The sequence below is a fragment of the Ctenocephalides felis genome, unplaced genomic scaffold (genome assembly GCF_003426905.1).
Source record: "Ctenocephalides felis isolate EL2017-DRISC unplaced genomic scaffold, ASM342690v1 CF-g0.4_SCAFFOLD_03571, whole genome shotgun sequence".
NCBI classification, from domain to species: Eukaryota; Metazoa; Arthropoda; class Insecta; order Siphonaptera; family Pulicidae; genus Ctenocephalides; species Ctenocephalides felis.
The window spans coordinates 53,495,550-53,509,810 of record NW_020539725.1 but is presented as its reverse complement, the minus strand read 5'-3'; the positions used below and the strand labels follow the sequence as shown (position 1 = coordinate 53,509,810).

General features: G+C 31.8%; 1 protein-coding gene across 1 annotated transcript in view; it reads right to left on the bottom strand.

Moving 5' to 3' along the window:
- Positions 1-4,912: 4,912 nt before the first annotated feature.
- LOC113386261 (ankyrin repeat and BTB/POZ domain-containing protein 2-like) overlaps positions 4,913-14,261 on the bottom strand; it is a 28,347-nt gene continuing 18,998 nt past the window's right edge. Inside the window, 21 exon segments of the mRNA XM_026624051.1 lie at positions 4,913-5,140; positions 5,256-5,354; positions 5,356-5,445; positions 5,597-5,744; positions 6,138-6,301; positions 6,390-6,601; positions 6,791-7,023; positions 7,119-7,246; positions 7,318-7,533; positions 7,621-7,858; positions 8,058-8,400; positions 8,481-8,714; positions 9,677-9,864; positions 9,991-10,139; positions 10,220-10,478; positions 10,587-10,915; positions 11,427-11,584; positions 11,682-11,784; positions 11,846-11,988; positions 12,480-12,585; positions 12,664-12,796. Coding sequence (XP_026479836.1) covers positions 4,913-5,140; positions 5,256-5,354; positions 5,356-5,445; positions 5,597-5,744; positions 6,138-6,301; positions 6,390-6,601; positions 6,791-7,023; positions 7,119-7,246; positions 7,318-7,533; positions 7,621-7,858; positions 8,058-8,400; positions 8,481-8,714; positions 9,677-9,864; positions 9,991-10,139; positions 10,220-10,478; positions 10,587-10,915; positions 11,427-11,584; positions 11,682-11,784; positions 11,846-11,988; positions 12,480-12,585; positions 12,664-12,796 — 3,901 coding nt within the window.

Sequence of the window (14,261 nt, the reverse complement as noted above, 5' to 3'; positions counted from 1 at the left end):
ACTAAAATATTACTAGTAAAATTAAATTTTGTTATTATGAAATAAATTTATTTTATTCTACTAACTGCAAGCCGGTAGGCAAGAATGTTCTATAATTAAGTTTTTATTTTTTTATGTTTTTTGCGATTTATATTTAGCCCTTATATGTTTCCAAGTGTAAATAGCCCTTGTCCTGCACAATATTAAGGAACAGGGCAAACTATTCTTCTGATTCAAGCTTTTTTTATTAAATCAAGATTTGTACTACGATGTAACTTTAAAATATTTATTTATCTATGCCGATTTCCTTGTTGATATCGGTACGCATACAACGTTGATGCCGCTACGCATACAACGACAGATCTAAAAACTCTAAAAAATAAATTATCATTTCAAAAATTCAACCAGCTTTTTTGCATTTTAAAAGTAATATGAAAAAAATAGTTCTATCCCGTAAAATATACAAATACTTTGTGTGTAAAATTAGAAAATGAGTTTAAAAACAGTCGCCTGTACCACACGCGTTGAATAAGCTGTTTTGTAAAACGGTTAAAACTTGAAATCAAAGTCTCCTTAACTTTGTAAAACAAATTTCTTATTCACTTTATTGTATGGTTTAAAATAAATTTTAACTAGCGGGGTGTAAGGCATCGTGCCTTCAGGCAAATTGCTGGAACTTCCCGTACCGTAACGAAATGTTCGAGGGATACTGAATGTTTTCAAATAGATTATTATTATTTAATTGTCTAATATTTATAAGAATTATATAAACTAAATTGCAAAGTTGAACTTATTTGTTTAAAGTATATTAGAACTATAGTCAGAATTAAAAATAAAATCTGAATTATTTTCGATATACAAAAAAAGTTGAAACAAAATTTTTTTTTCTAAAATCAATTATTTTGTTAAGGCAAGCAGAAAGTTTTTTGAATCATTTAAATCGGACGTTTAGTTCTCTCAAAAACAGCAATTTTTTACATATTTCGCTCCGTATCTTCGAAATGGCTGGGCCTGCCTTTGCTAAAAACTAATAAACACTTCTCCCAATCATTACTAATTGAATGTTTTTTAGGTTATTTAAATCGGATACTCCGTTCTCTGAAAAACTCGATTTCTATTTTCTGCACACGTTGCTCCGAAAAATGTAAAAAATTTCAATTTCGAATTTTGGCCCATTACAATTACTTACCCTACGGGAAGTTAATAATTAGATTTTATTATCGATAAATCATTTATTCTTAATTTATTTAAAGATAAACTTGTAACATGATGTACAAAATTTGTACACCATGTTACAAGTTGTACTACAAATTATATTAAATATTTTATTATAAAGAATTTTTAACTTACCGAAAAGGAATTTCATGTCTTCGTCAGAAAATCCGATTTGCCAAATTTATATTTTTTCGACGTTTCATGCCATTCCGATTTGTTTGATACCTAAATTATAAAAAAAACATGTGAGTGTACTGGAAAAAAATTGAAAATTCGTCGATCTCAAGAAATGCTTCATCAATTAAAAAAATTAAGGTAAAATTCGATTAGAAGTGAGCTACACTTTAAAAAGTTAAAATTTTGTCTTTGATATGAAATCGTAAAACTTTCTATTATTATTTGTACAAAGATAATTGAAGGTATCAAGTTTTTACTATAATATAAAAATAATGTAAAAAGAAATCTATTACCATATATCACCCAAGTTCGTGACTGTAATCGTGTACTATGTGGCTTACTGTTGGAGAGGTCACGTTCGGATGATTCGCAGCAGACAAGGGTCACGCTCCATGAATTACTGACACTAACACCATTGTAAGCTTACCTATCACATTTTTTTAACACAATCGCACTACATCATACACAAATGTATGAAAATTATAACAGTGGTGGAAAAATAAAAAAAATTAAAAAATATTTTTTTAGAACACGATGCACCTACTACTTTGTGAAGACCAAACCATCTTCGACATTGATCACATATGTATGACAATAGACATATATATGTATATTATACTGCGCGGTTTTACATTTTGTTACAAGTAAGTGAATAAAATTCACAGTTTAATAAAATAAACTAGTCAACAAGTTTGACTCTTCAAAATAATATATAATATCCATTAGAGGCAGTTTAGAGAATTTGTTATTTGAATTTTACATATTGGCAAAACGACACCAAAAAGGTCTATGCGATCCAATTTCGACTTCAGTCTTTCACAATCGTTTTCATATTTGGCTCAATAGAGTATAGAGAAAATTGTCAACTAAAATTGTATATTGTTAAGTCAGAAGTAATCAATATAGATCATATTGACCTATTTCTATTTGATGTAATTCATCATTAAAATTCCACAAATATTGATCATTTTTAGTAGATGCAGCCATAGATAAAAAAGATATAAATGATGCCAGGGAAGATCTATTTTGACTTGAAAACATAGTGATACCAGACTTCACTTACAAATATAAATGCATTTATATTTGTAAGTGAAATCCGGTATCACTACTGTTTGATATCAGGCAGTCTGAGTTAGGTATCAATCTTGATATCTTCTGGTTTAAGAATCAAAGCTATTACCTTTATACCAAGGAAGTTCTATGGAATATATGGTACAAATATTTTCTTCTTTAGTTTGCCTTCACTGCTCTAGAAACGAAAGTCTGCGTAAGAGCGTTAATAATTATTGAATTCTAATTTTTGTTATAAAATATCTCAGCATAATATATTATAACTAATACTTAATTTTTAACGAGCCTATTAGGCGGTCGCTCATGAAACAAAATTTATATCTGCTAAAAGTTGACTTGAAATTTCGAAAAAGTAAAATAATTTACTAAATAAAATTTACTAAATAAAATTATTTTGAAAAAGTAATCTACAAAAGTAGAACTATACCAAAAATAATCAGCATAACATTAATATGCATACACATATATACATGCATATATGTATATATGTGGGTGAGTGTGTGTGGGGGTGTGTGTGTGTGAACATGTACAATGAAGAACATCGTTGATATAATTAATTGCAAACATTAAAGAGATGGTCAGTTAAAACGTCTATTAAAATTGGCGAGAGGTCACACATCCTATGTGTAAGCTAGATAATACATTCTGATACAAACGCACAGGTCCAACATTCTGGAAACTTTTTAAAAAATATGCTCAATTAAAATAAAAATGTTTTTTTTTACATATATAAATGAATATATAGACAGGGTGTCCCAGAACTCAACGTCAAGCAACGTTGTCAATCAAAGATTCACTGTAATAATCCAGTCATTTAAGCTTATATTAGGTAAGAATCTCGGAATTCGAGATACCCCAGCTGAAGGTCTGTAAATACTTGTATATTTACACCCTAAAAGTTGTCTCAAGACTACATATGGTACGTATCCTACCAAATGTAGGTTTTGAGACAACTTTTAGGGTGTATTTGCCGTATTTATAGATTATTTACAGATTTACACCTGGGTATCTCTAATTCCGAGGTGAACTTACTATAATGACTGGACTATAACTGCCAAGAGAAAAATCAGAAAAAAATTATTCCCAGTTAACTAAGATTTAGTCATTTTTTATTTAGTAATTTACTATGTTTTGGGCAGAATATGATTTTTTCAGTATTTGGTCTTAGCAATAAATGTTTCATTTATTTTTATTATAAATAAAAAAACTGTGTAGAACGAATTAATAGCATTTCAATGTAATTATATAAAAAAAGTTGCTTCGAGATACGAACAATTCGACATGAGCGTACTTTTGGAATGAATTAAGCTCGTAAGGCGGGGTACCACTGTATATATTTTCCATGCGTAACCGAACAGTGCCCAAAAAAAGTTAATGTCATCAAATCGGAACCGGAAACTATGCAGTCACAAATTTTAAAACGGATATTTACTAATAGTGTTATTGGAAGCATTGTCAATACAATAATAAAAACAAAAATATTTTTTATATATGTATTAACAATATAAATACTGTATAAAAGTAAAAAACATTATCATAAATATATTTTATATATACCAATTAATATATAATTCTTATTTATAATTTATATAATATGTCAATATTTTTTTAAATATGTGTAGGTACTTTTTATATTTACATATCAATAGTAGTAGTAATAGTGTTATAAAATTTACTCTCTTGAATATTATAAAAACATAAATGCTATATGATTTACTCAAATAATTAGTTTTTTAATTATTTATAGCATCTTTTTTGATAAATAACAAACTAATTTATGCTAATTTAGTCATTAATCTTACTTTTGTAAGATGTATCTTTTTTAGTTAATTTATTTTGTATTTATTAATAATTTTATTAAATTTTAATACTTTTTATTTTGAACACTTCAGTTTTATTAGGATAAAAATAATTGCACATTGTTTATTAAGATAAAGCATTATCGAAATTGAATACTGCAATAAGTAAGATCATGATTATACTCGCAAGAGTCTAAATAAACTAATTACGATAAATATAATTTGTAATTTATATGTATATATTTAAATAACAGTCTTAGAATAATTATAAATGCAGTTAAAATATGTTTATATATATCGTTTTTGCCAATAAGATAATACTTTCTAATATTTGCTCAATTCTATGAACAAATCGTATTAAAATTATAACATAGATTATGATTAGAAAATCAATACTATTTGACTATACAGCTTAGATATGTATATATAATAAATTATATATATAATAAATTATATATATATATATATATATATATATATATAATGTTATATGGAGTAGTTTTTACTCATATAGGCTATATTTAGTTGCGATATTAACTCTTAGTAATATTTTATTTCCGAAAAGAAATATGAAATAAATGTTCAGATTGAACCTGAATATAACGCTTCCACAAGAACAAGTTACTACTAACGCAAGTAAATTTAAATTGAATTTTGGGAAAAAAAACTGATCACCTAGAATCAATTGAACCATTCTGACCAACCTTGTTGCTGGAATCCATCTTACCGGCAGTGATGCGATGTTGTAGTGTCGCAAGAAGTCCTGATAAGGCGTCGTGATTAGGTAACTTCTTTGCAAATAAAAGTCTCTTCACGGAATCGTCGTAGGTTAACAACTCTACCATGTTTTGGAGAAGGTAACCTTGGCAGTATTGCAAGAGATGTAGGGCATTGTACACCTTAAAGAGTCATTGAACATCCAAATTTCAGTCATTGGATTTAGGGATTGACTATAAGAAAATTTTATCTTCTGTACAGTAACAGGCCTGTAACTGTAACTGTAACTGTACTTACCTTGGAATGTATATACATAGCAACCACATTTTCAGTGTCTAATAATGCTGAACATCTAGCTTCTGTATAACGGAGCAATGGTCCTAATTGGAAGAAACTTGGCTGCTGCCATTAGTTCCAGAAGGTCGCGCGGAGCAGTTGCTTGCGTCAGGCAAGCTCCTGATCCGGAATAAAGGTATTCCATCACCAACTGGAAGGTAACAAAATTTTCAAAATCGTACATAAATATTACTTAAATATTTGGTGTAGAGTTCATAATAAATTTTTCACAATTGTTTCAGCAGTAAGTTATAAACCAAATCAACCAATTTTGAAATTAGAACAATAATGTATTTCCTTACTTGAAATACTCCATATCTTATGTCATTAATTTGTACTGTAGGCGGAGATCCATCACTTGTGCTAATTTTTGAACTAAGCATAGCACGCAAACGTGGAGAAGCAGTTACTAAAACTATTTTGTGTCCATAGAAAATACGTCCTTCAACTCTGTGAAAAAACATATACAGGATGTAGTGGTAGAAGTTATAGTACCTACTCGTATTTAGAAATTTTAAACTTAACTTAGTTTTCTTTTAATATTTCTTTTTATATTAAAAATATTCTAACAAAGTCCGAAGTAAAACACTACATTACTTTACTATATTTACATAATTATTATACAAAACTATATTTCTTAAGTAATAATTCGCAAATATGCATAATAATATAGTAGGTATGCAAGTTTGTTATGCAATTATCCTGAGCATCGATCCATGATGCCCTAATTATATTATATAACGGCAAATGAATTCAGGAAGTAACAAATTCAGCAAATCTATTTATTTCTAAATATTTAAAAATAAACATAAATCAATGTAAGTACCTCAAAAATAATTTTACCTGAATACGACATCGCTAAGTTCAGGATTATTTACAAACGATGGATCAATTCTAGATGCTGCTGTGCTTCCCGAATTGGATGGTTCTTCTTCTATAGGAGGTATCGGTGCTTTTCCATATATGGTGCTGAATATATCAGCAAGCAATAACATAGTACTTTCCTTCTAAAATAATGAGAAGAAAGACAACAAATTGAAAACCCTTTAAACTCTGATATGATTCAAATAATTGAAATGCTATCATATTTCTTACTTTTCCTGCTCTAAATACAGCAAAAAGCAATGGTAGACAATCTTGTGCCAGTTGTTGCATTTGCTGTTTATCTTCAGGGAGCAGTTGTATAAAATCTCTCAAGAGTTGAGAACATGCACCTTCAGAGCGCGCCTCGTGTGCCGAAGAAAGCGATAATGTCCAACTGTGCAACGTCCATGGTGCACCAAGAACTCGTAGTTCCATCGTAATATCTATAATTTAAAACATACTTGAACCAATTTTTTCTACCTCCTTTTATAAAGTTCAACGTAACTTCGAAACATATTTAAATTATGTTTTCTAATTCTAATTATTTGAGTCAACCCAAAATTTCATTGACAATGATCGAATATCAATATTACATCAAATATTAAATTTGCATATCAATAGAAGTATTTTACCAAGATGATCGTTTTCGGCGCTATGATACATAGCTTCCTGCAAAGCTCGAAGTCTGCGCTTGTTACCGCCAGTGTCTGTAGGCGAAGCAGATTGTTGCTGCTGCATCTGCTGATGACCTTCAGCTAACATTTCCTGCAAGCTCAGAACTTCTCTACGTGCAGGCGCACCAGGATGCCGTAATAAACGAAGTAAAGTCGCGCGTTTACCGTGACAAGCTGCTACCGAAACGGCACTGTAAAATAGAAAAATAAATTTAAATTTAGTTTATATTGAACATATTTATGTCTATGTCCAAAAAGCCAAAAGCTAAGATAATTATTTCTTAACCTGTAGCATCCTCTTTGAGCAGAACCAGAATAGCACAATGTGTCAGTAGGCAAGGTCGACAGAAAGCAGTTGGCACCATGTTGAAGTAGCAAAGATACAATATCTATATGACCAGAACCGCAAGCAACCTTGTATCAAAAAATTGCAAATTATTATTACAAAATATAAATATGGTTCTTGGATATGGTAAATGTAATACCTGTAATGGTGTTAGGGCTCCTCTGTCCTCGGTAATTCCTGCGCCGCCCTCTACGCATGCTCCTCTCTCTAACAAAATTACTGCAGAAGAAGTTCTACCAAGACAACAGGCAAAAGTAAGAGCAGTCCAATAGCGAGCTACTGGATGAGCACCTGGAAATGAAGGCCCAGGTGCTGGAGTTTCCACATCTATATCGGCGCCAGCATCTAATAAAACCTAATCGCAGAAAAAAGTCAAGAAGGCGTTTAGAAATTTTTCTTTTATCATAAAAATAATTCGAATACAATTTTTAGTAATTTTTACTTGAATAGCCTTATCATCTTCTCTGCAAACGGCCAACATCAAGGCTGTCCTGCCTTCATAATCCATTACATTTAGACCCTTAGGTCTTTGCTGGGGTGGCAATAAATTTAAACCCTGGTCAATATGTTCTGATCTGCCTGATGACAAAAGTTGTATGGCCAGATGCAGACATGCCCTTCTAGCAGCTTCATTTGATAGGTCTGCAGTCGTCGAAGCTGCTTGGATAGGTTCCGGTAAACTAATAATTGAAAATAGTTGATAAGGTTATTTTCAGAAATATTAATTAACGTCTTAGATATAAGTGATAACTCATATCCACATATTCATAAACCATGGAATTTATGTAATGATATATAATTATGTTAAGATATTTTATAATTTTTTTTTCATTTTGAATAGTTTTCAACTTCTTACTTCACCCAATATTGTTTACAAACCTTAAAGGTCTTGGAGGACAATCAACCCCAGGCAGCAATAATCGCGCAGCTTGCAGAACATCATCTGCATCTACACTCAAGGCATGTCTGTGCTCAGCATGGGTTCCAGCAACTCGTAACCATTCACCCAAAGGTGGTAAAACAGCATATGCGCGTTCATGGGCTAAATCCTGCTGTATAGAGGGTGGAGCAGGATATTGCTTTTCTTGAATCCTTTCTTGATTTTGTTGTTGCTGTTGCTGTTGTTGTTGAATTGTAGGTAAATTTGTAATTTGAGAAACTGATGAAGAATTCATAACCTGTGCAGCAGCATTTGCATGACAAACACCAGATGACGATCGATCTGAATTGAAATTTTTAGAAAAAGGTTATTTTATAAAAGACTGTATAAAATACTTCTCGTATGCACATCGATTATTTTACCATTAGGATGTTGAGATGACATAATCATTCCTTGAGACACGTCGCCAGAAGTTCTATTTTCTAGTTGGGAACATCTCATAAAGTAAAATAAAGCTCTGATAGCGCAAGGTCCCAGTGGTAAGCAACCAGGTCGCTGAGCTCTATTGGCCAGTTGCGTTAATTCTCTTGCCGATCCTACGCAAGTCGTCAATAAACAAGGCTCTGAAGAAGCTCCACAAGGTAAAGAAAGCGTACCTGAATGAAAATAATATCTTGAGGACTTCTTAAACAATAAAACACCAAGACCAGCCATTTTGTATCGATTGATTTTTTATTCAATTTTTTTAACTTCCCGTAGGGTAAGTTATTGTAATGGGCCGAAAATCGGAATTGAAAATTTTTACATTTCTCGACGTTTTGAAGGTTTCTGAACGTTTTGGCATACCTCAGAAAAAATGGATGTGTGTGTGTGTGTGTGTGTGTGTGTGGGTGGTGTGTATGTATGTATGGATACAAATTTTCGTCCACGTTTTCGGGCGTACGGATCAACCGATTTGAATGGTTTAAAAAACATTCGATTCCTATTAATAAGGAGAAGAGCTGATTAGTTTTTGGCAAAGACAGGTCCAGCAGTTACGGAGATAAGGAGCAAAGAGTGCAGAAAATAGAAATCGAGTTTTTGAGAGAACGGAGCATCCGATTTGAATGATCTAAAAAACATTCCATTAGTAATGATTGGGAGAAAAGGTTATTAGTTTTTCGCAAAGGCAGGCCCAGCCATTTCGGAGATACAGAGCTAAATGTACAAAAAATGGCAGTTTTTGAGAGAACTAAGCGTCCGATTCAATTGATTCAAAGAACTTTCTGCTTGTCTTAACAAAATAATTAATTTTGGAAAAAAAAATTTAGTACCATTTTTTTTTTTTTTTTTTTTTTTTTTTTAATTTTTTGTATATCGAAAATAATTCAGATTTTATTTTTAATTCTGACTATAGTTCTAATATACTTTAAACAAATAATTTCAACTCTGCAATTCAGTTTATATAATTATTATAAATATTAGACAATAATACAATATTTATAATAATCTATTTGAAAACATTCAATATTCCTCGAACGTTTCGTTACGGTACGGGAAGTTCCAGCAATTTGCCTTAAGGCACGATGCCACCCACCCCACTAGTTTTGCAATTGTTGCGTTTTTCAGTAATACTGACCGTTTGCTATTCTACCCGCATTGAGATGAGCATAAGGTTGCAATAATCCCCAAAGTTCACTCCGACTGGCGACAGCCTGCTCTAAACCTACCGGTGTCAGAGGTGGAGCACCTTGTGGAGGTAAACACAACAATAATGATTCTTCTATAAGGTTTTCTAAGCCAGCACATAAATATACAGCTGCATACCTACAACAAAATACGTTAAATAAATAAATAAAAGAACAAGATGAATTACATATCAATTTTAATATTTGTAACATTATAAGAATGTAATATAAAATATGTATAAGTACGTGAATAAATTATACTCACTCATGAACAAAATTTGCAAGTCGAACATCTGTCATCCACCTTTGAAATTTTCCAATGTTAAGCAGTAGACCTGCTCTGGATGACTTGCTTCGACGTGGAGCACCAGCATCTCCAGGAGCAGCAAACATTGCGGCAGCTCGCTGACATGCCTGAATGATAAAACAAAATCAATATATATATATATATATATATATATATATATTTCTATATCACATAAAATACGAAATACCTTAATGCAAGAATCCGCAAGTGAGGGCGTCAAAACAATCCTCATTGCCGCAGCAATTTCGTGTCTAGAACAAAACCCTAAAGCAGCAGCTAAACGTTGAGATTCCCGAGCTATTCGTACCAAAGCGCGTTGGAGCAGCTGTGCCAACCTCGGTACTGCTTCTGGAGCAAGGCGGTCACTATGTGGTCTACATCGGCCATGGCGAATTAATCGGCCAATACAACGTGCAGACCATGGAGCTCTATGCAGTTCTACCAACCTGTAAAAATGGTTATATAGACGTAGATATATTCATAAAAAATAGTCTTGAATTTTAAAATTATGACGATTAAATTATTTCCTGTCTCCAAAATGTTTTTAATAATACCTGTTATGAGAATCCACCCAAACAAATTCGTCAGCACCAGTAGCGCTGGTATCCACTGTCTCCAAAGATGAAGAATGTCTAGCGAGTAATCCGCCTGCAGGATTATGCAAAGCTTCGGATGAACTTTCAGACCCCACACTGGTAGCAGAACTGTAAGCTGAAGGTGGTACTCGTTGCCCATGTTTCAAATGTTGTAAATTATGTTGTTGCTGTGACTGAAGATGTTGTTGTTGCTGCTGCGACGTGCGAGTTGTAAGTTGTTGCAGAGCTGACTGTATATCCTGGACACGAGACCCACCGTGCCAAGGTGGGGCTGCAGTTGGTGGAGCCTATTAAAATTATGTATTAACGTATAATTCTATTAAGTCTAGTTTATATTAAATATTTCTAGCGATCCCAAAATTTAAAAGCTGTATTGCAAAAACTTAGTTTTTCATTCAAAATGCAATATTTTTTTATATTGTTAATTACACTTATAAAATGTAAAGTAATTTACAAATATTTATATAAGTATTCTTGTGTAATGTAATCGAATGAATTAAGTTTGCACAGTTTTATCAAAATGATAATACATAGAAGTGTTCGAAATATGATCTTCATATCACATTGTATCATAATTGTACAAATATGTACTCAATCGTAAATATTAATGTATTATCAGTCCAAGTATATTTACTATCGTTTTTAAAGCAGACATAGTAATAATATTAAAAATACATATATATTATGAAATTATTATTATGAATTTCACAATCATAAACATAGAAAAGGAAAAATACTGAGAGGTAACTGGGATATAATTGTAACGTCTTATTTTTCTCAAAATAACGAGTGATTTACCTTATTAGGAACTCTATGCCTTGGTCGACCATATTGTCCTCTGACATTGTTACGTTGCGTGACTCCAGCCGAAAACCTTGAATCTTCTGGCACCGCATTCAGAGATTGTTCATGCTGGTTATTGAAATCTTGCTCTCCTGATGTATTGACACCTAAACCTTAATTTGAATAGTTTGAAATTTATTAATTATATATATAAAATAAAATTATAAAATAAAATTATTAATTATTCAAAATAGTAATGTGTAAACTTGCCAGAATGCGGAGATGACGAACTAGCTCTTCCTGTCGTGTCCGACATAGAAGCATGCCCAGAAGATCGATTTTCATCTGACGATGATGGGTAGTCTCTGACACGCTTAAATTGTACATTTTATTAGTAAATATTTTTAACTCTTCAGAAAATATTAGTTATCTACCTGCTGAACATCATTATTATAAGAATTCGGTCTTTCTAAAGATTCTGCAAAAGCTGGCTGCGACCTAACCGGTCCACTGTGTGCTGCCAACCTCACTGGACCTAAAACTGCACGCTGGCATGATGATAAAGCTCGTCCTGGACCTAAAATATTAGTTAATATAGTTATAGTTAAATTGTTCACAAGGTAAAAGATATTTATCAAAAGTCAGTATTGGATACAAAAAATACTGCTTAGATGTAATTAAGTCAGCAAGAAAAAAATTTCTGCATAGATGGATTTACAAGTTTTTTTTTTTTTGATTTATTTTTCATAGCAAGCTATACAAAGTACATTCAGCTACATTTGTTACACTTATTTGACTGGGTGAGAAGGATCGCTATCCTGCGATAGCGCCTTCATAAATGTTATGTTATATTTTGTAGTAAATCATCATTGCAGATTCTTTTTTGAGACGCTTTGGTGGTAAAGGCTTGAGCAGATCTAACGCTAAAACGTTTGGATGATAACTTATTTACAAGTAACACTAAAAACTAATTTTATATTTTGTGTTCAACATATTTATATCCACTAATTAAACTACTTCGATCACTTTGAGAAAATAAAATATAATTAAAAAAAACTTATATTTTACCGGAATCTCTTTCTGGTATCATAACATCGTTGCTACGTGTTGGAGTTACAGGTACAGCTGATGAAGGTGATCGCTCCTGAGGAGCTTGCGGAACTTCTGCTACTTCCTTCAACATAAAAAATAACTTAGTATTTTACATTAATTATATGAATTTTAATTTGTTTTCTGTATTGTTTAAAATTACCTTGACAATTTTGCAAGCAGGACCACTTGTAGCTGGCATATACACACGTCCTGATTGTGTTGGACTCTCATGATGTGAGGAGTTGTTGACTAAGGTTGGGGTTGTAGAATATGTAAGTTCTGATCGGGAAGGTCTGGAATATATATTTGAATTTAAATATCGACTTAAGATAAATAAAATAATAGCATAAAAAATCATGAATCATGAATTATGAATATAAGTTAAAACTTTTTTCCAATAAGACAATTAAGTACAAATTAGACCATGAACAAATGATTGAATATAGGCATGAATATCTATATTTTCATCTTAGCGCTTGCTTGACAGGTTACTATTGACTTCTAGAATAAACATGCCTATAATATAGGAAAACTAGAACTAATAATAATAAATTGCCCATAATTGCATACAATTACCAAACGTACATTGTATAAATTTTAGTATAAACTTTGCTTTACTGTATTTTTATCATTAGTGCTTTGTATTTGAAAAAATGGGGGCCGCCATTTTACCTAGCTCGCCATTCCTGAACAAAACTCCAATCCGAATAATAATCCAATCGCTCATACTCATAATCATCACCATAAGCATCACCTCGCTCATTTTCAGCCTCACAAGAACCTCTCTCAATATCCGCCACTAAACGGGAAGCACACTCATAATTATCTTCAAAATTAACATCTATTACACCATCATCGACTTCTTGGTAAATATGATCATCCGCTAACATAGTATTTCTTTCTTTCCGTTTCAAATACAACATGGCGGTTTCCTCTAACAAGCGGCGCGCGTGCGCTTCCGTTTCCGATGTCAATTCATCATTAGAGTTCGAGATTTCTCCGCTCTCTATGGCGGTGTCGCTACTGCTGCCGCAATGCTTGCGGGCTGGTTTTGGTGGTATCTTTGGTTTTGGGCAACGTATTTGGTCTAGATTTGTGCAGGATGTTTCAGTTATTTTCGCAGAGGTATCGCCGAAATAAATTACCACTTTATGGCGTTGGTCATTAGCTTTGAGAACTTGATTCTCCATGATAATTGATTGATATTTTATAAAGCAAATTCACATGTTTTTACTAGAAAATTAATTTAAGTATCGATTCAAAATAAACTTAATGCAGTTTATAATTTTAATAGTGCTTAGATGGAAATTACTCTAAAGATAGAAGGTTTTGTTAGAATTTTCTATGGAACTCATATTTATGATTTTTTTCATTAATAAACTTCAATAAACCTTTAAATAAAGTTATAAAATATTATATGAAACTAATTATATTAATTGCGCAACATTAGTATTCGTTTTTTAGAAAAATAAAGTCCATAGAGAACATAAATAAGATAAATAAATAGCAAACACATCCTCTATGACATTACATCAATTTTAATTATTACCGCACTCCATAGGAGCACCACTAATGGTAGCACGTAAATTTCAGGTTCCCTAGGTTCAGTTCTAGATAAGATTTATGATATATAAAAAATAACCCTGATTAATAACAAATAAAATGAGCAAAAATATACACGTATTAAATATATTTCCAGCTAAATCAGAAAATTGTTTTCCCAAAAATATATAGTATAAAAATTATAAAAAATGTAAT